General features: G+C 44.5%; 1 protein-coding gene across 2 annotated transcripts in view; it reads left to right on the forward strand.

Annotated features, from left to right (window-relative positions):
• Positions 1-5,469: 5,469 nt before the first annotated feature.
• AHCTF1 (AT-hook containing transcription factor 1) overlaps positions 5,470-20,885 on the forward strand; it is a 97,774-nt gene continuing 82,358 nt past the window's right edge. The window contains exons 1-2 of one of the 2 annotated variants that reach the window (XM_023216126.3): positions 5,470-5,869; positions 19,338-19,465. In XM_023216126.3, the coding sequence (XP_023071894.2) occupies positions 19,345-19,465 (121 nt within the window). In that variant the 5' untranslated portion in view covers positions 5,470-5,869; positions 19,338-19,344. The remainder of the gene's footprint in view (positions 5,870-19,337; positions 19,466-20,885) is intronic. The other variant, XM_023216128.3, reaches the window with a different exon arrangement.

Consider the following 20,885-nt stretch of genomic DNA (forward strand, 5'->3'; position numbering starts at 1 on the left):
TACACGTAAAAATCTGTATACTTTTCTCTTGTTTTTAGAGGCAGGGTCTCACTCTGTTGTCCAGGCTGGAGTGCAGTGGTGCGATCATAGCTCACTGCAGCCTCAAACTCCCTCAGGCTCAAGCAATCCTCCTGCCTCAGCCCCCCAAGGTATTGGGATTGCAGGTGTGAGCCACCTTGCCCAGCCCTTTCTCCTGTTAATCTCACTAGTATCAATTTAATTCTCAAACACAGTCAGAGAGCCTAAGAGGGTAAAGGTAAAGTTTTGCTGCCCCTACAATGTTTTTTGTTGTTGTTGTTATTTCTTTTTTGAGATAGGGTCTCTTGCTCTGTCACCCAGGCTGGAGCGCAGTGGCACAACCACCGCTCCTGCAATCTCGACCTTTCAGGCTCCAGTGATCCTTCCACCTCAGCCTCCCAAGTGGCTGGGACTACAGGCATGTGCCACCATGCCTGGCTAACTTTTGTATTTTTTGTAGAGATGGGTTTTTGCCATGTTGCCCAGGTGGTCTTGAACTCCTAGGCTCAGGCGATCTGCCTGCCTCATCCTCCCAAAGTGCTGGGATTACAGCTGTGAGCCACTGCACCCGGCCTATTTTTTAAACAAAACAAAAAATCCATCCCAAAAAATTTGTGGCAAATCATTTGACAATTCATTTCCCCACCTATAAAATAAAGTGTTTGGCCTAGAATATCTCTAAGGTTCCTTATAATCTAATATTGCATATTTTGCTTTTTTTTTTTGCATATTTTGCTTTGAATGATGAATTATTATTTACTCAGTCACTAGACAATTATTTTAGTATGTATTTATGCTCTGGCCATTGTGCCATCACTGGACATATAGTGGGGAACAGGAAAACTATGATTGTTCATTCAACCAGTTTATGGTCAGTTGGAGAAGTCAAGGGTGGGCGCTGCTTGCTACAACCAGTCATCTCCACAAAAATGATGAAAATGTACCTGTTAGGACAAAGACAATTTTCTCTATTTAAGACAGATAAGCTCCATTTTTGTTGTTGTTAAAGTAATAAGGCTTTTCCTGTTACTTTGCAAAACAATTGGAGATCTAATTCAGAATGCTTCAATGAAGTCCTGAATTCCCTGAAATCAGATGGCTGCTAGTCACTCCCAGGATGCTGGAATGGTATTAAAATATTGCCTCTTGGCCGGGTGCGGTGGCTCATGCTGTAATCCCAACACTTTGGGAGCCCAAGGCGGGTGGATCACTTGAGGTCAGGAGTTCAAGACCAGCCTGGGCAACATGGTGAAACTCCATCTCTACTAGAAATACAAAAATTAGCCAGGAGTAGTGGCACGGGCCTGTAATCCCAGTGGGAAGCTAAAGCAGGAGAATCGCTTGAACCCGGGAGACGGAGGCTGCAGTGAGCTGAGATCGTGCCACTGTACTCCAGCCTGGGTGACACAGTGAGATTCCGTCTCAAAAATCGATCAATAAATAAAATTTTTTAAAAAATTACCTCTTAAACATTCCAGATGGAAGCATGAGGATTCGTACCAGTTATTACCCATTTCTAGGCCTTTTACCAACATAACTTAGGACCACATAGGTGAAAACGGAATGAGGTTCTAAGGGAGGCACATACTTACCTTTCATCTTTACAAGAATTCTGCAAAGTGACATTATCTTTTCTTCTTAGCTGAGAAAACAGGCTCAGAGAGTGAAGTAATTTAATAAAAGTCATGTTGCTAGAAAGTAGTGAAACGCATTAAAACCCAAGTTTGTCTGGCTCCAAATGATTTCATTCTTTTCACCACACCATGCTTCTTCCAGTGAGAGAAAGCTTTGACGCTGTGTTTACCAAAGTCTATTCTGTGGAGCACTAATAAGGCAAAAGATGTTACACAAGCGCAAACGGATGCCATGGTCAAGCGACTCTGGGGAAGGCCAAGCATATTAAAGCCAGTGAAGTCTTACAGAAAATACATTTTTATTTTTATTTAATCAGCTTTTCCCCCAAACTCATTTGATTACCAAATCTAGATTTTTCTTCATTTAACACTTATTAACATCTCTTGAAACCAATTAAAATAATCTGGTATTGGCTTAGTTAAATGACTGAAAGAGGAAAAAGGGTTGAATGAGAGCTTTAAATTGGAAATTCAGTTTGCAAAGCAACTAAAATAAAACACTAGCAGTTATGGGGGAAGCATGTTAAGAAGATACAGTCTGTGCTGGGAGATGGAGATAGTGGGTGGATGGAGAGAGTCAGAGGCAAAAAGGGAAACAGACGTGAAATAATTCAGCAGCATATTTTCGCTCAAGTTTTTAGTGAGTCATGTGGGCTGAAGCTGAAGAAAAGATTGGGAAGAGAAGAGAGGCTTGAGCTGGCCCCTGAGGGTGTTAAGATTTACTCAGGGAGAGAAGAGGCTGGGAGACACTAAAAGAGAAAGCAGGTTTGGAGAGTTAAAAACAACAAAACATCAAGCCTGTAATCCCAGCACTTTGGGAGGCCGAGACGGGCGGATCACGAGGTCAGGAGATCGAGACCATCCTGGCTAACACGGTGAAACCCCGTCTCTACTAAAAAATACAAAAAACTAGCTGGGCGAGGTGGCGGGCGCCTGTAGTCCCAGCTACTCGGGAGGCTGAGGCAGGAGAATGGCATAAACCCCGGAGGCGGAGCTTGCAGTGAGCTGAGATCCGGCCACTGCACTCCAGCCTGGGTGACAGAGCCAGACTCCGTCTCAAAAAAAAACAAAAAAAAAAAAACAAAAAAAAAAAACAGAAAAACAAACAAAGCACTCAGGAACTATATAGGGAAATAAAACAGGACAGGTAGAGCTGGTCTAGATGATAGACAGTTACACAGGCCGGGCAGGTGGCTCACGTCTGTAATCCTAGCACTTTGGGAGGCCGAGTCCAGCAACATCTGTAAACCCAGCACTTTGGGAGGCCGAATCCAGCAGCGTCTGTAATCCCAGCACTTTGGGAGGCCGAGTCCAGCAGATCGCTTCAGCCCAGGAGTTCAAGACCAGCCTAGGTAACACGATGAAACCCTGTCTCTACAAAAAATGCAAAAATTAGCTAGGAGTGGTGGTGTGCACCTGTAGTCCCAGCTACTCGGGAGGCTGAGGTAGGAGGATTGCTTGAGCCCAGGAGGTCAAGGCTATAGTGGCCCGAGATTTTGCCACTGCACTCCAGCCTGTGCGACAGAGTAAGACCCTGTCTCAAAATAAGTAAACAAATAATAAAAATATAGACAATCATACGGAAATCATCCTGTCGATAAAGATGGAAAGGATTAAAATCTGAAAGACTATGTAGACAGTCAATCTGGATAATATGTGCAATTGAAATAGATTTTTTAATTTCACAACTGGAAGGGCTCTTAGAGCAAAGTTAATAAATGTCTGTCTAATGAATCAGTCAATCTCTTGCTCTACACATGTGATAACTGAAGCCCAGAGAGGTCACTTGATTTTCCTGATGTCACACAGCTCACTAGCAGCACACCTGAGTTGATAATTCATGTCTTCTGACTACCGAGAGGTATAGTACTCATGAACTGGGCATAAAATATTGCCCAAGAAAGTGTAGAATGTGGAGCATGTGACATAAATCAGCACATCCAACAGAGGGTGGTTTCTGTTTGAAGAGGCCTCTTTAAAAATAATTAAGACAACGAATCCCAAACCTCCTACTGCAGAAGCAGTGCTCTTTTTAACGGTTTCTATCACAACTTGGTCCAATACCTTGTGCAAACAAACATGATATGTAAGCAGGTTGCTGTTATTAAAGAAACAAAAATTAGAGAAAAGAGAAAATTACATTTCCAAAAGGCAGCATTATCTCCAAAAGCATATGGGCCAGGCATGACACCCATGCCTGTAGTCCCAGCTGCTCGGGAAGCTGAGGTGGGAGGATAGCTTGAGCCTAGAAGTTGGAGGCAGCAGTAGCACTGATGAGGCCACAGTGCCTGCGAATAGCCATGCACTCCAGTCTGAGTAACATAGCAAGACACAGTCACTACAAAAATAAAAATAGGCTGGGCATGGTGGCTCATGTCTGTAATCCCAGCACTTTGGGAGGCTGAGGCAGGTGGATCTCGAGGTCAAGAGATCAAGACCATCCTGGCCAACATGGAGAAACTCCGTCTCTACTAAAAATACAACAATTAGCTGGGTCTGGTGGTGCACACCTGTAGTCCTAGTTTCTCTGGAGGCTGAGACAGGAGAATCGCTTGAACCTGGGAGGCAGAGGTTGCAGTGAGCCGAGATTGCACCACTGCACTCCAGCCTGGTGACAGAGCAAGACTCTGTCTCAAAAATAAATAAATAAAATAAAATAAAATAAAGTAATAAAAAAATTAATAGGGCGTAGTGGGGCATGGTGGTCCACACCCATAGTCCCAGCTACTTGGAAGGCTGACATAGGAGGATCATTTGAGCCCACGAGTTTGAGGCTGCCGTGAGCCTTGATCACACCACTGCACTCCAGCCTGGGCGACAGAGCGAGACACTGTCTCAAAAATAAAATAAAAATAAATAAATTTAAAAAGCATATAGGAAAGGTAACAGAAAAGTAGAAACTTTCTAGATGACAGAGCATCTTCTTAAAATCCCCACTCTACCTCATGTTATAATCCTTTTATTTACTACTTAGTATTAAGGACATGTTCCCTATCTGTTTGAAACACGTTTGGCGCTGGGATTCGCTTCAAAGGAAGATACTAACAATAAGAAATTCCACAATACTGCAGTGACCAAAAAGATAACAGTGATTTGGGGTAAAATTTTGACTAAAAAGATTAGGTTAGGCTGTGCGAGCATTTTTGGCCATGAAAGTACAGAAGGATGCTAGAAAAAACACAGTACGGTGGAAAAAGCGTTTCCCCAGAAGTCTGGGAGCCCACCTTTGGCATGAAAAGCGGGAGCACAGGTTGTAGTGAGCCAAGATCGTGCCATTGCACTCCAGCCTGGGCAACAGAGCAAGACTCCGTCTCCAAAAAAAAGAAAAAGAAAAAAAGGAAGTGGGAGCACAGAACAGAAAATACAGAATGCAAGCTGCCAATTATGGGAGAAAGATTATCACTCGGCCCCCAGCTGGCAGGGCCACACGATAACGTGACAAGAGAGTCCGCCTGCAATCCCAGCCCTGAGGCTGCTGGTAGAGCCCGGCGCGCCCCCCGCGAAGACTACCACTCCCAACTGCGCACGGGGCGCGCCGCCGGGGCCGCCAGGGCGGCTTCACGCGCAAGGCACTGTGGGACTCGTAGTCTTTCTCCCCACCAGCTCCTCGGAGCGGGAGAGACCCGAAATTTTGTAAATGATCCGCCCTTCCAGGCCCTGCTTCTCTTTCCTCCCTTCCCCTCCCACCTCCTTCTTTCACCGAGAGTTTGAAAATTCCCGCGGAGCCAGCGCTCGAGCGCGGAACCATCGCGAGAACTCTGGTCCCTGCAGCCGCGATCTCCTGCGGTTCTCCCCTCCCTCTCCGCCCTTTTCCTCCGCTCCCTCCCTTCCGGGGCGTGTGGAACTCGGTCTGTCGGCCCGAGGTAATACGCAGAGCGGCGCCGGCGCTGTTCGAGGCGACCAGGCAGCGTTGCAAGGGGAAGGACCCAGAACCGCGGCGGGAGCAGCGACTGCGTTTTAGCCGCTGAGCGGTCTGCAGGCCCATAGCCCGGGAAGGCACGCTCGGGGGCGTGTGGCTCTCAGGTGGCCGGGGAGGTCGCGGGCGGAGGCCGGCGCGCGGAGGAGCGGCTTCAGCCGGGCGGAGGGGTGTGAGCCCGGCCCGTGGCGGCCACGTCTCCCGTGAGATGCTGTGACGGACCCGCACGGGAGAAGCCCGCGCCTGGCCTGGCGACCCGGTGGACTCGGCCCGCGGCGGCGCGCTCACCCGCCCTGCTCAGGTAGGGGGAAGGGAGGGAGGGGGTTGGGCCCGCGCGGCCTGGGCCCGCGGCGGCGGCGGCGGCGGGGATTCTGTTCCGCGAGCGCCGGGCCTAGGCCGGGCGTGCGCGGGGCCAACGGATGGGGCTCGAGGGGGCGAGCGCTGGCGGTGGCGGGCACGGGAGGCTCGCGGGCGCCGGGCTTCGTTACATAACCTCGAACCGGAGGAGCGGCGGCACATGGCGCCGGAGCGGCGCTGGTGGGTTCGCGTCCTGCGCCTGCAGCCGGGTCCTTTACCGACCCGGGAGGGCCGGGGCCGCGACCCTTTCCCACTGTCCTCCCACGCGATGGACTCGTTGGCGGGCCTTTCCCGGAGGGAAGTGACCGGCGTGCTGAGCCTGTCCTGGTTTGGCGTGTGTTCCACATGCGCCTGGGCCTGGCCGCAGTGAGTCCGTAGTCCGGGCGGGGAAGAAATGGGACTGGGGCCCAGACGTGAGGCTGCAGCCCATCCAGCCCACCCGATTGGTCAGATCAAGGAGATTTAAAATAAAAGCACGTCTTGGGGTGCTTATTAATTTGCCTTCCTTGTTCCCACCTGGGAAGCTGAGGGCGATTACTTTTGCCACTGGTTGCCTGTTTTGGTTTGGGTGTTTTGTTTTGAGAGATGGGTAAATTTTGTTCTCAAAGCTTACGAGGTTCGCACTGTGTGCAGAGTTTTATGAGATGAGCGTTTATTTCCAAATCGTCAGTTGTAGGAATTTTTGGAAGAACTGGGTTCTTCGTAGAACAAAACTTAGATCCTTTGGGGAAATCCTAAACGATAGTTTATTCTCAGAATACCCTAAATGAGTCTGTAGATTTTAACAACTGTCTTTGGCTGGGCGCAGTGGCTCATGTCTGTAATCCCAGCACCTTGGGAGGCCGAGGAGGGAGGATCGCTTGAGCCCAGGAGTTTGAGACCAGCCTGAGCAACATGGCGAGACCCCATTTCTTTTTTTTTTTTACTATTTGTGTGTGTGTGTGGGGGGGGGGGGGGGCTTTCACTGAGAGTCTCTTAGGAGAGAAGAAATTAGAGTGGTTTACTGATTTCGGAGGATTTGACCAGGGATGACAAGCCCAGTTAAGGTTAATACTTGAAGGGATGTTTTAAGTGTGCCAAGCGCTATGGGAAGTCTACATTGTCTCTGTACTGTGACTTTTGGATCCTCGTCCTTAAGTAACGTACGACCAAACTGTCACGAGTTGGCAAACAATAATTACCTTTTAAAAAAATGTAAAACATCATGTCAACTGGGCGTGGGTGACGCCTTTAGTCGCGCGGCTACTCGGGAGGCTAAGATGGGGGGAACATTTGAGCTTCAGCCTCAAACCGAGATATCCAGGGTTGCAGTGAGCTAGGATCGCACCTCTGCACTCCAGCCTGTGTGACACAGCGAGACCCTGTTGCTAAAAAAATAAAGAATAAAAATAAAAAAGATCGTTATACGTCAGTTTTGAGACTTTTTTTCTTTTTATGCCTCTCCTTTTTCATAGGTACAGATACATCTTAAGAGGACAGAACATTGTCTTTCACGCCTACCTTTATTATTTTCAGGGACTTCTTTTTCTTCCCAGAATGAAATCTAACTTCCCTAAGTTAGCCCAGAGCCCTCTACAATAAGTATATGCTACTGTCTATTCTCATATATTCACACATTTTATGCTTTTGCTATTCCGGAATCACCACCAATCCTGGGTCCGTTCTGTGGAAGAGGTGTATCACTCTGATGTTTCTTTGCTCATGTTTTTCATCCTGGCGTGCCATCTTTCCTTTTGTAAATTCTCAAATTTCAGGACCTCCTTCGAAATCCCATGTTTTCACTGTATTCTTTTTTTTTTTTTTTTTTTTTTTTTTTTTTTTTTTTTGAGATGGAGTCTCACTCTGTAGCCCCAGCTGGAGTGCAATGGCGCGAATTTGGCTCACTGCAAGACTCAAGCCATTCTCGTGCCTCAGCCTCGTGAGTAGCTGGGTCTACAGGAACTAGCCGCCACACCTGGCTAATTTTCTGTATTTTAGTAGAGAGGAAGTTTCACCGTGTTGCCCAGAGCGATCTTGAACTCCTGAGCTCAGGCGATCTGCCCACCTTGGCCAACCAAAGTGCTGGGATCACAGGCGTGAGCCACCGCACCCAGCCCACTGTACTCTTTTATTTCCCTTTATCCCACTTTTTTACTGGGATCTCACAGCATATGTACCTCTATTGTGGCATTTATTCGTTGTGTCTGATATCTGATAATTGACTATATATCTCCTTTTCTAGATTGTAAACTCCTTAAAGTCAGGAAGTAGGTTATCTTCTTGCCCTTGCATTCCTTTACTAACACGGTGTTTTAAAAGTAGTTCGTGATTTTAAAATGTTTGAATTAAATTGGAAAGAAATTTCTGAAAGACTTGAAGTGTCTGGGTCCACTGGTAGTTTACATTTAAATGACAATTCGTCTTTTTATTAGTCAAAAAGAAAAAATAAAATTGCATACAAAGTGGTTTATGGAAATGCTCGCTTGGTACATGTTGCAATATAATTGTTGAACTAGATTAGAGTTCCATTTTCTGTGGTGGAATTCAGTTACTGCAGGAATTTGTGTATTTCACACAGAAAACTGATTTATAGTATTCTGTTTTTAGTATCTGGCCTAGTAATTTTAATGATTTTGTTTTGCTTAATACTGAACTAGTGTATACTTAAAAATAATTGGGCTCAATCTTGAGTTTTAAAAAATTGATTTTATTGTTTAACATGGCTATTCCTTGTCCCTGCTAGTGTCCTAATATCCTGCTACACAGTATCCTGTTATCCTAATTTATTACATTTAGGACCTGTTAGTCCAAAGGCACGGTGACCTTGTCGAATGCCCAGAAATAAGATTTGGTGATTTTTGCCTTTTAGGAATTCATAGTGTAGTGGAGAAGACAGGCAGGCAGAAGTAATGATTTTTCTTTTTCTTTTTTTTTTTTTTTTTTGAGAGAGAGTCTTGCTCTGTCACCCAGGCTGGAGTGCAGTGGCACGATGTCAGCTCACTGCCAGCTCTGCCTTCCGGGTTCACGCCATTCTCCTGCCTCAGCCTCCCGAGTAGCTGAGACTACAGGCGTCCGCCCGGCTAAATTATTTTTGTATGTTTAGTAGAGACGGGGTTTCACCATGTTAGCCAGAATGGTCTTGATCTCCTGACCTCGTGATCCGCTGTCCTGGCCCCCCAAAGTGCTGGGATTATAGGCCTGAGCCACCGCGCCCTGCCGAACATTATTTTATTTAATTAATTAATTTATTTATTTTTCTTTCTTTTTTTTTTTTTTTTTGAGACGGAGTCTTGCCCTGCCGCCCAGGCTGGAGTGCAGTGGCCGGATCTCAGCTCACTGCAAGCTCCACCTCCCGGGTTCACGCCATTCTCCTGCCTCAGCCTCCCGAGTAGCTGGGACTACAGGCGCCCGCCTCGTCGCCCGGCTAGTTTTTTGTATTTTCTGTTAGAGACGGGGTTTCACCATATTAACCAGGATGGTCTCGATCTCCTGACCTCGTGATTCGCCCGTCTCGGCCTCCCAAAGTGCTGGGATTACAGGCTTGAGCCACCGCGCCCGGCCTAATTTATTTTTCTGAGGCGGAGTCTTGCTCTGTGCCAGGCTGGAGTGTAGTGGTGCGATTTTGGCTTTTTGCAACCTCTGTCTCCCGGGTTCAAGCGAATCTCCTGCCTCAGCCTCCCAAGTAGCTGGGACTGTAGCCCGCGCTACCGCGCCCAGCTAATTTTTGTATGTTTAGTAGAGTCAGGTTTCACCATGTTAGCCAGGATGGTCTTGGTCTCTTGACCTTGCGATCCGCCTGCCTCGGCCTCCCAAAGTACTGGGATTACAGGCTTGAGCTACCGCACCCGGCCATGAACAGTGTTTTCATTCAAAACCGGTAGAACGTTCCTGCTCTGCCTATCTAGACTTTGGAAAGGAGTTGAAACTTTGTAAATTACTTTCTATAGGTTGCGAATGCTGGCATGTCATAAAAGGCTGGGACTCTATTTAATTTTGTACAGCACTGAACGTAGATGTTTCATGTGTGTTTGTGTTTTCATATACCTTTGAGATACTCTTTCTACTATAGTTTTTTTTTTTTTTTTAAGACAGTCTGGCTCTGTCGCTGAGGCTGGAGTGCAATGGCACCATCTCAGCTCACAGCAACCTCCACCTCCCGGGTTCAAGTGAATCCCATGCCTCAGCCTCCCAAGTAACTGGGGTTATAAGCGTATGCCACCATGACTGGCTGCTAAGTTTCGTATGTTTAGTAGAGGCGGGGTTTCACCATGTTGGCCAGACTGGTCTGGAACGAACTCCTGACCTCAACCGATTCTCCCACCTTGGCCTCCCAAAGTGCTGGGATTACAGGCGTGAGCCATACTGCCTGGCCTATTTCTTTCTTTTTTTGATACGGGAATCTCGCTCTGTTGCCCAGGTTGGAGTGCAGTGGCAAGATCTCGGATCAGTGCAAGCTCTGCCTCCTGGGTTCACGACATTCTCCTGCCTCAGCCTCCCGAGTAGCTGGGACTACAGGTTCCCGCCACCACGCCCGGCTAATTTTGTTTCTGTATTTTTAGTAGAGACAGGATTTCACCTTGTTATCTGGGATGGTCTCGATCTCCTGACCTCGTGATCTGCCCGCCTCGGCCTCCCAGACTGCTGGGATTACAGGCATGAGCCACCGTGGCCCAGCCATACAATTGTTTTTGTTTGTTTTGAGACTTGTTTGTTTTGAGATGGGGTTTCACTCTTGTTGCCCAGGCTGGAGTGCAATGGTGCAGTCTTGGTTGACTGCAACCTCTGCCTCCCGGTTTCAAGTGATTCTCCTGCTTCAGCCCCCTTAGTACCTGCGATTACAGGCATGCACCACCACACCTGGCCAATTTTTTGTATTTAGTAGAGACTGGATTTCACCCTGTTAGTGAGGCTGGTCTCGAACTCCTGACCTCAGGTGATCCACCCACCTCAGCCTCCCAAAGTGTTGGGATGACAGGCGTGAGCCACCGCGCCTGGCCCCTATTTCTAATAATATAGTGTTTTGATGTTCTCTGTAGTGTGCTTAAATTGTAAAAGTCTTAAAACCAATTTTGCCCCATAGATTCAAAGGCTGTTAAATTTGGAAAACTTTGATGTATTAAACTTTTTTTGAACTCCTTTGTGCTAGGCACCATGATGAAGTCTGGAGAAATAAGTACTCCTCTTTTCTAGAAGCTTGGATATGAAAGGGAGGAAGACAGAATATAGTAAAGCACAACATTACATGTATTATTAAGTGCTAGAGCCTGGATTCAAAGTTTGAATTAGAAATATGTTAGCCTGTGTTGCTAGGAATATGCGAAACTGGATAATTTATGAAGAAAAGAGGTTTATTTTGCCTCATGGTTCTGTAGGCTGTGCAGGCATGACACCAACAGCTGCCTGCCTTCCGGTGAGGGTCTCGGGAAGCTTCCAATCATGTCGGAAGGCAAAGGGAGAACAGGATACTCACGTGATGAGAGTGGGGAGTGGGGAGAGCTGCTGCTTGTTTTTTTTTAAATACAGGGTCTCACTCTGTCACCTAGGCTGGAATTCAGTGGTGCAGTTTGGCTCACTGCAACCTTGACCTCCCAGGTTCAAGCAATCCCAGCAGCTGGGACTGCAGGCATGCGCCACCACACCTGGCTAACTATTTTTTGTAGATACGAGATTTTGCCATGTGGTCCCGGCTGATGTCGAACTCCTGGGCTCAGTCAGTCTGCCTGCCTCAACCTCCCAAAGTGCTGGGAGCCACCACGCCTGGCTTTAAACAGCCAGATCTCGTGTGAATTCATTACTCTGGAGAGGGCACCAACCCAGTCATGAGGGGTCCTCTCCCATGACCCAGACACCTCCTACCAGACCCCACCTCCAACATTTCAATGTGAGATTGGGAGGGCACAAATATACAAACCACATTAGGTTTATTTTTTATATTTTTAGAAACAGAATCTTGCCCAGGCTGGAGTGCAGTGGCCTGATCATAGCTTACCGCAACCTCCAACTCCTGGTCTTAAGTGATCCTTCCGCCTAAGCTTCCCAGAGTGCTGGGCGTACAGGCATCAGCCCTCGTGTCTGGCCACAGTTTAAATACTGTGGCTTTATTCTCTTTGAGCTAGTACTTCTATATCATCTTTGTTTTGCATTCAAACAAAGTAACAAAACTCACCTAGCCTAAGAAATAGAACGTTTACTGTATTTCATTTTCCAGAAAAATGCTCATTGTGTGTTATTCTTTGGACTTTGGATTTTGTGAAAATCTTTCCAAAATTCTATTGGTATGATTTTGATTGAAGTATAGGGATCATGGAACTTTTTTGCTTGTTATCCATTAGCACTTCTTTGAATACACTTTGGAAAAAGCTACTGCACGGAATTCTGAAGGTTTTGGTTCTGGTTGAATTACTTTGGTTTTAAGTTTAGTAGAAAAAATGTGTTAACTTCAATTCATCATTAAACTAGTTTTATCAAGCTATGTAAAAGGCTGTCAGAGGGGAAAACAACATAGTAATAATGTGATTCTGGCCTTTTCCTTCTGTTTCTCTAAAAATTTTTTGGTACCTACTTAGGAGGAGATGAATGGGGTTAATTTGTATAAATATAACAGCAACTAAGGCTTGAGTATAGGACCCTCATGAGGGTTTTGTATTGGAGGCTAATGGTCATAGCTTCCTGTTGATGCACACACCCTTTATATTAGGTTAGACTTTTGGATCTGTTTTGGATAATAAAAAGCAGACTTCTGCTTTTAGACTTGGAAATCTCAAACATAACTTCCTAGGTTTTGTGACTTAATGGTGACATATGTGATTAAGTTTTTGAGGCAGTCTATCAAGTTTTTGTCTAGGAGATAGCATTTATAGCCTGAACAGAAAATGATAACTCATGTATTTTAATTTTTTTAGTGAATCTTTGAAATTTTTTTTCACATAAATTTTTTGGGGGTAGGGGACTCATGGAGAGAATAAGAATGACAAGAAAGAACATTAGGTTGATTTTTGCCTTGTTCCCATCCTAAGGCTGCATAAATATCTTCTGTATTTCTAAAGTTGTATTTTTATTTTATATATATGTATATGTTTTAAGATTCTTTAAGTAATTATTGATTTTATGAGAAATCCAAGCCATACTGAAATGAGCAAATCACAGATTTGCATCATGCAAAAATAAACGGCACTAATGCTTTGTGAATATTTCAGATATCTCTGTTTGAAGATGAACAGATGGAAGAATTCATAGAGACTGTTGTATGAAATGCTAATTTTTGGAAAAAGTTAATTTATAAGATAATTGAAAGGAAAGGAATTGTTAAATTTATAATAGTTCTTTTAACATAAATATTTCGTTACAAATTTTTAAAAGCTAAACGCATCTGTTAGAAGTGGCTGTTACCCTGTTATTTTACCACAGGTTTCAGTTTGATAGTATTGATTCTCTTCTATGAGAATGACTTGGGCTGAGTGTTGGAACTGAATGTAGTCCTTTCTGCACTCAATAGATAGGAGGAGGAGTGCTGAGAAACGGTGATAACTTGTACCTCGGATCTCTCTTTTGCCTGACTTATATTCTATGCCTTTGGGCCTTCACCTTTCTCCCAAAAAAGCTGCACAGTTCCCTGAAACATGGCCCTCTGCTCAGGTCCCATGGCATGGTATGTAATTAGGGACTTCCCGACATGGCGTTTTCCTGGGGTCATCTAGTCCCCCCTTCGTTTCACTTCTCCCCACACACGCTAAAGGATGTTAGAATTCTCTGGATTTTGTGAGCTCACCTTTCTTCTGTACCTGCTTCTGTGTTCTACACACACACACACACACACACACACACACTCTCTCTCTCTTCACTTGCTAGATACTAGGGCAGGAATGTAAAGTGATGTGTCACTTCTACCACCTCACTCCACTGTGTGTGAAGTCTGTGCTGCAGGTGAGTAGCACATTATACCAGACATGCTTATGGAATAGTCCACATGTCCCCTCTGAATTGAAATGTCCAAATAGCTTTTTATCATCTGCTGAACTTTGTGATTCTGTGTCTAGATTATCTGTTTCATTGACCTATTTGTCCATGACTAGCCTATATCACATTGTTTCAGTTATTAAATTATGTATTTTTGGGGGGGACAGAATCTCACTGTCACCTAGGCTGGAGTGTAGTGGCACAGTTTTGGCCCACTGCAACCCTTGACTCTTAGGTTCTCGTGCCTCAGCCTCCCGAGTAGCTAATGTCACCATACCTAGCTAATTTTTGTATTTTTAGTAGAGATGGGGTATCACCATGTTAGTCAGGCTGGTCTCGATCTCCCGACCTCAGGTGGTCCACCCACCTCGGCCTCCCAAAGTGTTGGGATTACAGGCATGAGCCACTGTGCCCAGCCTTTTTTTTTTAAAACTATTTGATTAAATAAGTTCATCTTCATTCTCCTTTGGTTGTATTTAATACTAGTATTTGGCTGTTAAGAATACTATTGATAGGCTGGTGTCTCACACCTGTAATCCCAGCACTTTGGGAGGCTGAAGCAGGAGGGTTGCTTGAAACCAGGAGTTCGAGACCATCATGGGCAACATAGTGAGACCTCATCTCTACTAAAAAAAAAAAAAAAAAGTTAGCCAGGCATGGTGGCACGTGCCTATAGTCCCAGCTACTGGGGAGGCTGAGACGAGAGGATTGCTAGAGCCCAGGAGATTAAGGCTGCATTGAGGTATGGTAATGCCACTGCACTCCAGCCTGGGCGACAGAGTGAGACCCTGTCTCAAAACACAAAACCCAAAAAACCGCAACACAATACTCGATATACAGCGTACATTCTTGCACATGTCCTTCCCCTTTTATTTGAGATGGAGTCTCGCTCTGTCACCCACGCTGGAGTGCAGTGCTGCAATCTCTGCTCACTGCAACCTCTGCCTCCTGGGTTCAAGCAATTCTGCTGTCTCAGCCTCCTGAGTAGCTGGGACTAGAGGCGCATACCACCATGCCCAACTGATTTTTGTATTTTTAGTAGAGATAGGGTTTCACCATACTGGTTGGGCTGGTCTTGATCTCCCGACCTCAGGTGGTCCACCTGCCGAGGCCTCCCAGAGTGCTGGGATTACAGACATGAGCCACTGTGCCCAGCCCTGTATTTGTTTTCAATGTGGGTATGTAACAAAGTCTAAAATGTATCAATATGTCTTTATTCTCTCAGGCAGTAAGAAGACTCTGTATGGTTTATTTAAACCCCACACAACCATTACTGTTGTTGTTGTGTGGTCAGTGTTTAGGTTTTTTTTCTGTACATGTACCAGTACTTTGATATCATCTTTCTTGTTGCCTCTCAGACCTTCTATCTGATCTCTATTCTACCTGAAGCCTTCTTGCATCCTTTAAAATTTCTTTTAAGCAAACTTTTTTTGTCTAAAAATGTATTTCCTATTTGTTAAGGATCCTTTCAGTAATATATAATTATGTTGGCAGTTAAACTTTGGATTAGACTTCTGAAGATATTCCAGAATTCTGGTTTCCACTACTGTTGTTGAGTCATTTCTCTTTTTTTGTAGTGCCTAGGATTCATTGGACTTCCTGACTCAGGGAATCGGTGTGTCTCTATAAATCTGGAAAATATATTGCTTCTTCCTATTAGTATTATATTTTGGGGGGAGATTCTGATTAGACATATCTTAGATCTTCTTTATATTGTCTGTAATTTAAAACTACTCATCCCTTTGTGCTGCATTCTGAATAAGTTTTTGGGACTTTCTAGTTTACTTTTTTACTTACTTTGAGTTTGTTTTTGTTGAATATTAAGTAGGTACAAAATAATTTATTTGGTGAGTGGGTGCAAAAGAATATAAGCTAGAGAAGATCATGGTGCAGTGAATACCTGTGTGCTCAGCACCAAGTTCTAGAGAAAGAACATTACCACTACTTCAGAGTCCCTCATATTCTTCCACTTTCCCCCTCAAATCCACTGTGGATTCTATGTTTGTTTTTTCCTTGTTTTCTCATAGTTTCGTCATGTTTGCCTCCTTAAGCAATATTTTGCTTAGTTCTGCATGTCTTTTTAACCTTATATAAGTGTCATTTTGCATGTTTTTTCTGCTGCTTTTATTTTTATTACTTATTTTTTGTGTCAGAGTTTCACTCTTGTTGCCCAGGCTGGAGTGCAATGGCGTGATCTTGGCTCACTGCAACCTCCGCCTCCCAGGTTCAAGTAATTCTCCTGCCTCAGCCTCCAGAGTAGCTGAGATTACAGGCATTCGCCACCACGTCCAGCTAATTTTTTTTTTTTTTTGGTATTATTAGTAGAGATGGGGTTTCACCATGTTGGCCAGGCTAGTCTTGAACTCCTGACCTCAGGTAATCCACCCGCCTTGGCCTCTGAAAGTACTGGGATTATAGGCGTGAGCCACCGTGCCTGCATGCTTTTATTTGTTTGTTTGTTTGTTTGTTTATTTATTTTGAGACGGAGTCTCATTCTGTCACCCAGGCTGGAGTGCAGTGGCATGATCTTGGCTCACTGCAAGCTCCGCCTCCCGGGTTTACGCCATTCTCCTGCCTCGGCCCCCTAAGTAGCTGGGACAACAGGCACATGCCACCATGCCCGGCTAGTTTTTTGTATTTTTAGTAGAGACAGAGTTTCACCTTGTTAGCCAGGATGGTCTTGATCTCCTGACCTCGTGATTCACCAGCCTCGGCCTCCCAAAGTGCTGGGATCACAGGTGTGAGCCACTGCGCCCGGCCAGATTAATAATATATTCTGACATTCATTCATGTTGTTGCATGTAGCTGTGATTCATTCTCATTGCTCCATTGAGTTTTAGTTTTTAATTTTTCATTTTTAGAAATTTTATTATTTTTTCGAATCTACTTGATTTTTCCTTTATAACATTTACAGTTCTTTCTTGTCAAGCTAAATCGCTGATTTACGCAAATATATTAGCCATTTACTTTCTAATCTCTGGTAATTTCAGTATCTGAAGTCCTCAGTAATCTGATTCTGCTGGCTGTTGATATCCTTGTGTGTTTCATTATTTGGACTGTGAGCTGCTTTTCTTTTTTCTTTGTTTTTTTGAGACAGAGTCACTCTGTCGTCAGGCTGGAGTGCAGTGGCACAATTTCGGCTCACTGTAACTTCTGCCTCCTGGGTTCAAGCGATTCTCCTGCCTCAGCCTCCTGAGTAGCTGGAATTACAAGTGTATGCCACCACGCCTGGCTAATTTATTTCCGTATTTTTAGTAGAGACGGGTTTTCACCATGTTGGCCAGGATGGTCTCTATCTCTTGACTTCATGATCCACCTGCCTCGGCCTCCCAAAGTGCTGGGATTACAGGCACGAGCTACCGCACCCGTACCTGTGAGCTTATTTTCTTTCTTGCTTTAACTTTGAGAGTTCTTTGAGATTCCAGAGGGTGTGTGGGGGTTTCCGTGGATTGCTTGGAGCAACCAACCTGAATATACTTGATAATAAAATCTTCTTTTGAGGATGTTTTTTGTTTTTTTTTTTTTTTGAGATGGAGTCTTGCTCTGTGGCCGAGGCTAGAGTGCAGTGAGGCTCACTGCAACCTCCACCTCCTGGGTTCAAGTGATTCTCCTGCTTCAGCCTCCTGAGTAGCTGGGACTACAAGTGTGTGCCACCACGCCTGGCTAATTTTTTGTATTTTTAGTAGAGACGGGGTTTCACCATGTTAGCCAGGACGGTCTCGATCTCCTGACCTCATAATCCACCCGCCTCAGCCTCCCAAAGTGCTGGGATTACAGGCACGAGCACCACTCCTGGCCTCTTGAGGATTTTCATGTAACAGCTTGAATTCTGGCCACACATTTGTATGAAAGAAAATGTTGTCTTTCAGAGTAAGAGACTCAGAGCCATGGTAATGTGGACAGCTTTATTGCTTCCCATCCTGTACAATGGTATTGTTCTTGCTTATCTTTAGGCTGATGTGGCCTCGTGGGGTTTAATGGGTTTGAGGGAGGCTCGTATTAGTTCTTTTTGCCCTAGGCTTTATGTTTTTCCCCTGGATCTTAGAGTGCCCAGAATAAGATCAGGGTTCCCAGGACTGGATTTGATAGCTAACCAACTCAGATGGCTAAAATCTTTCTGTATTTTCACTAGTATTTTTGGGTGTTTGTAATGGGAATCTGATCTTCTAAATGAAAGACAATTTTATGCATATCTTTTTTCTGTCCAGCAAAAGATGTGTACCAAACTTGATTTCTGGGGTTTCTGTGAATTTACACATTTTTCATGGACTTTCTCCGCCTTTATTGAAGAAGTAATTTTTCTTTTTCTTTTTTTTTTTTTTTTTTTGAGACGGAGTCTCGCTCTGTCGCCCAGGCTGGAGTGCAGTGGCGCCATCTCGGCTCACTGCAAGCTCCACCTCCTGGATTCACGCCATTCTCCCGCCTCAGCCTCCTGAGCAGCTGAGATTACATGCGCCCACCACATGCCCGGCTAGTTTTTTGTATTTTTAGTAGAGACGGGGTTTCACTGTGTTAGGATGGTCTCGATCTCCTGACCTCATGATCTGCCCGGCTTGGCCTCCCAAAGTGCTGGGATTACAGGCGTGAGCCACTGCGCCCTGCCTGAAGAAGTAATTTTTCTAAAAGACGCCACTTTTTATTTTTTCTGTGGGGAAGATGGTGGTGGTGAAGTGTTCTTTGCAAGGAGATTAGACAGTGAGATGAATTGCACTGAACTAGTGTTTAAAGAATCTAGGGAATAATGTATATCCTTAGTACATCTGGCTTAATGACTATTTACTTTCCCAAAGCTGTTTGGGAAATATTTTCTTTGTTTTTTTTTTTTGTTTGTTTGTTTGTTTTTGAGATGGAGTCTTGCTCAGTCACCCAGACTGGAGTGCAGTGGCACAATCTTGGCTCACTGCAAGCTCTGCCTCCCGGGTTCCCACCATTCTTCTGCCTCCGCGTCCCAAGTAGCTGGGACTACCGGAGCCGGCCACCACGCCCGGCTAATTTTTTGAATTTTTAGTAGAGACGAGGTTTCACTATGTTAGCCAGGATGGTCTCGATCTCCTGACCTCGTGATCCGCCTGCCTCGGCCTCCCAAAGTGCTGGGATTACAGGTGTGAGCCACCGCGCCCGGCCTGGAAAATATTTTCTTAGGAGACAGTAGTATACCTTGGTCCCAGATGCATGTCATTTGTTTTTGAGACTGGATTTTGCTCTGTTGCCCGTGCTGGAGTGAAGTAGCACAATCCTAGCTCACTGGAGGCGCAGCCTTGAACTTCAGGGATCAGTTCATCCTCCTGCCTCAGTCTCCCAAGTAGCTAGGACTTAAAGGCGTGAGCCTCCGCATCTGGCCAATATGTATTTTGTAACCAGATTTTGGTTTTTCTTTATTTTGTTTGTGGCTTTTACGGTTTTTCCTGGCTGGAGATAATCAAGTATATTGTTTACAAATGTGTCATAATAATGTTTTCTTTTAAAAATATTTGCAGTGGAAGTATGCGAGACTTAAGAGCTCAAGTGACTAGTGGTCTCCTGCCATTTCCAGAAGTGACTCTTCAAGCCCTTGGAGAAGACGAAATAACATTAGAATCTGTGCTTCGTGGAAAGTTTGCTGCAGGTAAACATAATGTTGCTGAACATTTACTAATACAATTGATTTGTAAGTTAAATAATAAGTATATGTTTTAGTTGCTTTATGTGGAAGAAGAAAAAGCAGAACCTGAGTGATCTGAAATATATAACATCTACAGTTACGTATAGAACATTTGTAGGCTCTTGAACACGTTATCAGTGAACCTCTGATTGGGGAGTTACAGTTAATTTTTCCTTATTAAAAGTTTCATGTGTTTTGTATCTTAGTATTATCTATGTTTGGGAAGAAGTAACATGCAACTAGTTTTTCTTTATAATTAGGGAGTTTTATTGGTGATGCGTTTGGATTAGAACCTGAACAGTGTCATGAGTAGAAAAATCTAGGGCCCTAGATGTTATAAAATTTTCAGAAGATCTTACTTTCTTATTTCACTAACCCTGAATAAGATCTTAATATGTAGCTTAGATTGTGTAATACACCAGAGAACTATACCAAAGAAGCCTTTCTCTTATAGATCTTGTTCTAATGAAAGATATTGCAGAAGACTTTTCTGAAAATAAGTTTCATAGCCATCTTCCCAGCAGGCAGACAGCAAAACGTGTATCAGTCATCGGTCTCTTTACAGTGCCATTCTCTTGAATGTTAAAAAGAGCAACAGTACTTCCATATGCCAGGCATTGAATAATGACTTGATTGGAGTAGGTATAAAACTTTTCTAAGTAGCCGCTGTTCTGTGTGACTGAGAATGAAATGGTTTATTTGATCCCAGTTACACAGGTAAGTGGCAGAAAGGAGCTTGGAACCTTGGCATTCTCAGACCCCACTGTGCCATGCTACTTTCTTAAACTATGGCCCCCCTTAGCTAGAAACTTGCATATCCAACTAATGTACTTGGATGCTTGATGGACATCTCAAATTTAGAAGTTATCATTCTTCTGGTTGCTCAAGCAGAAATTCGGAGTCTGTACTTTATTCTTGTTTTACTCACCTCCCTGTGTCTAATTCATCAGCAAGCAAATCCAATTAGTCCTACCTTCAAGTTGAATCTCCATTCAACCCACTTTTCTCTATCCAGTCACCAAGCAGGTGTCATCTTCCACCCACTGCTGCTACTCTGTGCCTCTCCTTGTCCATTCTTTGCTTAGCAGCTGGAGTAACATTTAAAAACATGTATAAATGAGATAGTCACTGACTTGATTTAAATCAGATAGTCACCTGTGACTTTACATTACAGGCACAGTAAAATCCAAACATGACTAGTAGGTGGAGAAGAGGTTCAGATATTTCCTATTGTTATGCTAATTATGTCTTAATTTCTCAATTGGACTGTGAACTCTTTAGGGGTAGAATAATGTGTTATATTTTATAACTGCCATAACTTCTAGTTTAAATCATTTAAGCTATAGTAGTTAAAGCATGAGTTTTGGAGTTAAATGGACTTGGG

This window comes from Piliocolobus tephrosceles, chromosome 1, assembly GCF_002776525.5.
Source record: "Piliocolobus tephrosceles isolate RC106 chromosome 1, ASM277652v3, whole genome shotgun sequence".
NCBI classification, from domain to species: Eukaryota; Metazoa; Chordata; class Mammalia; order Primates; family Cercopithecidae; genus Piliocolobus; species Piliocolobus tephrosceles.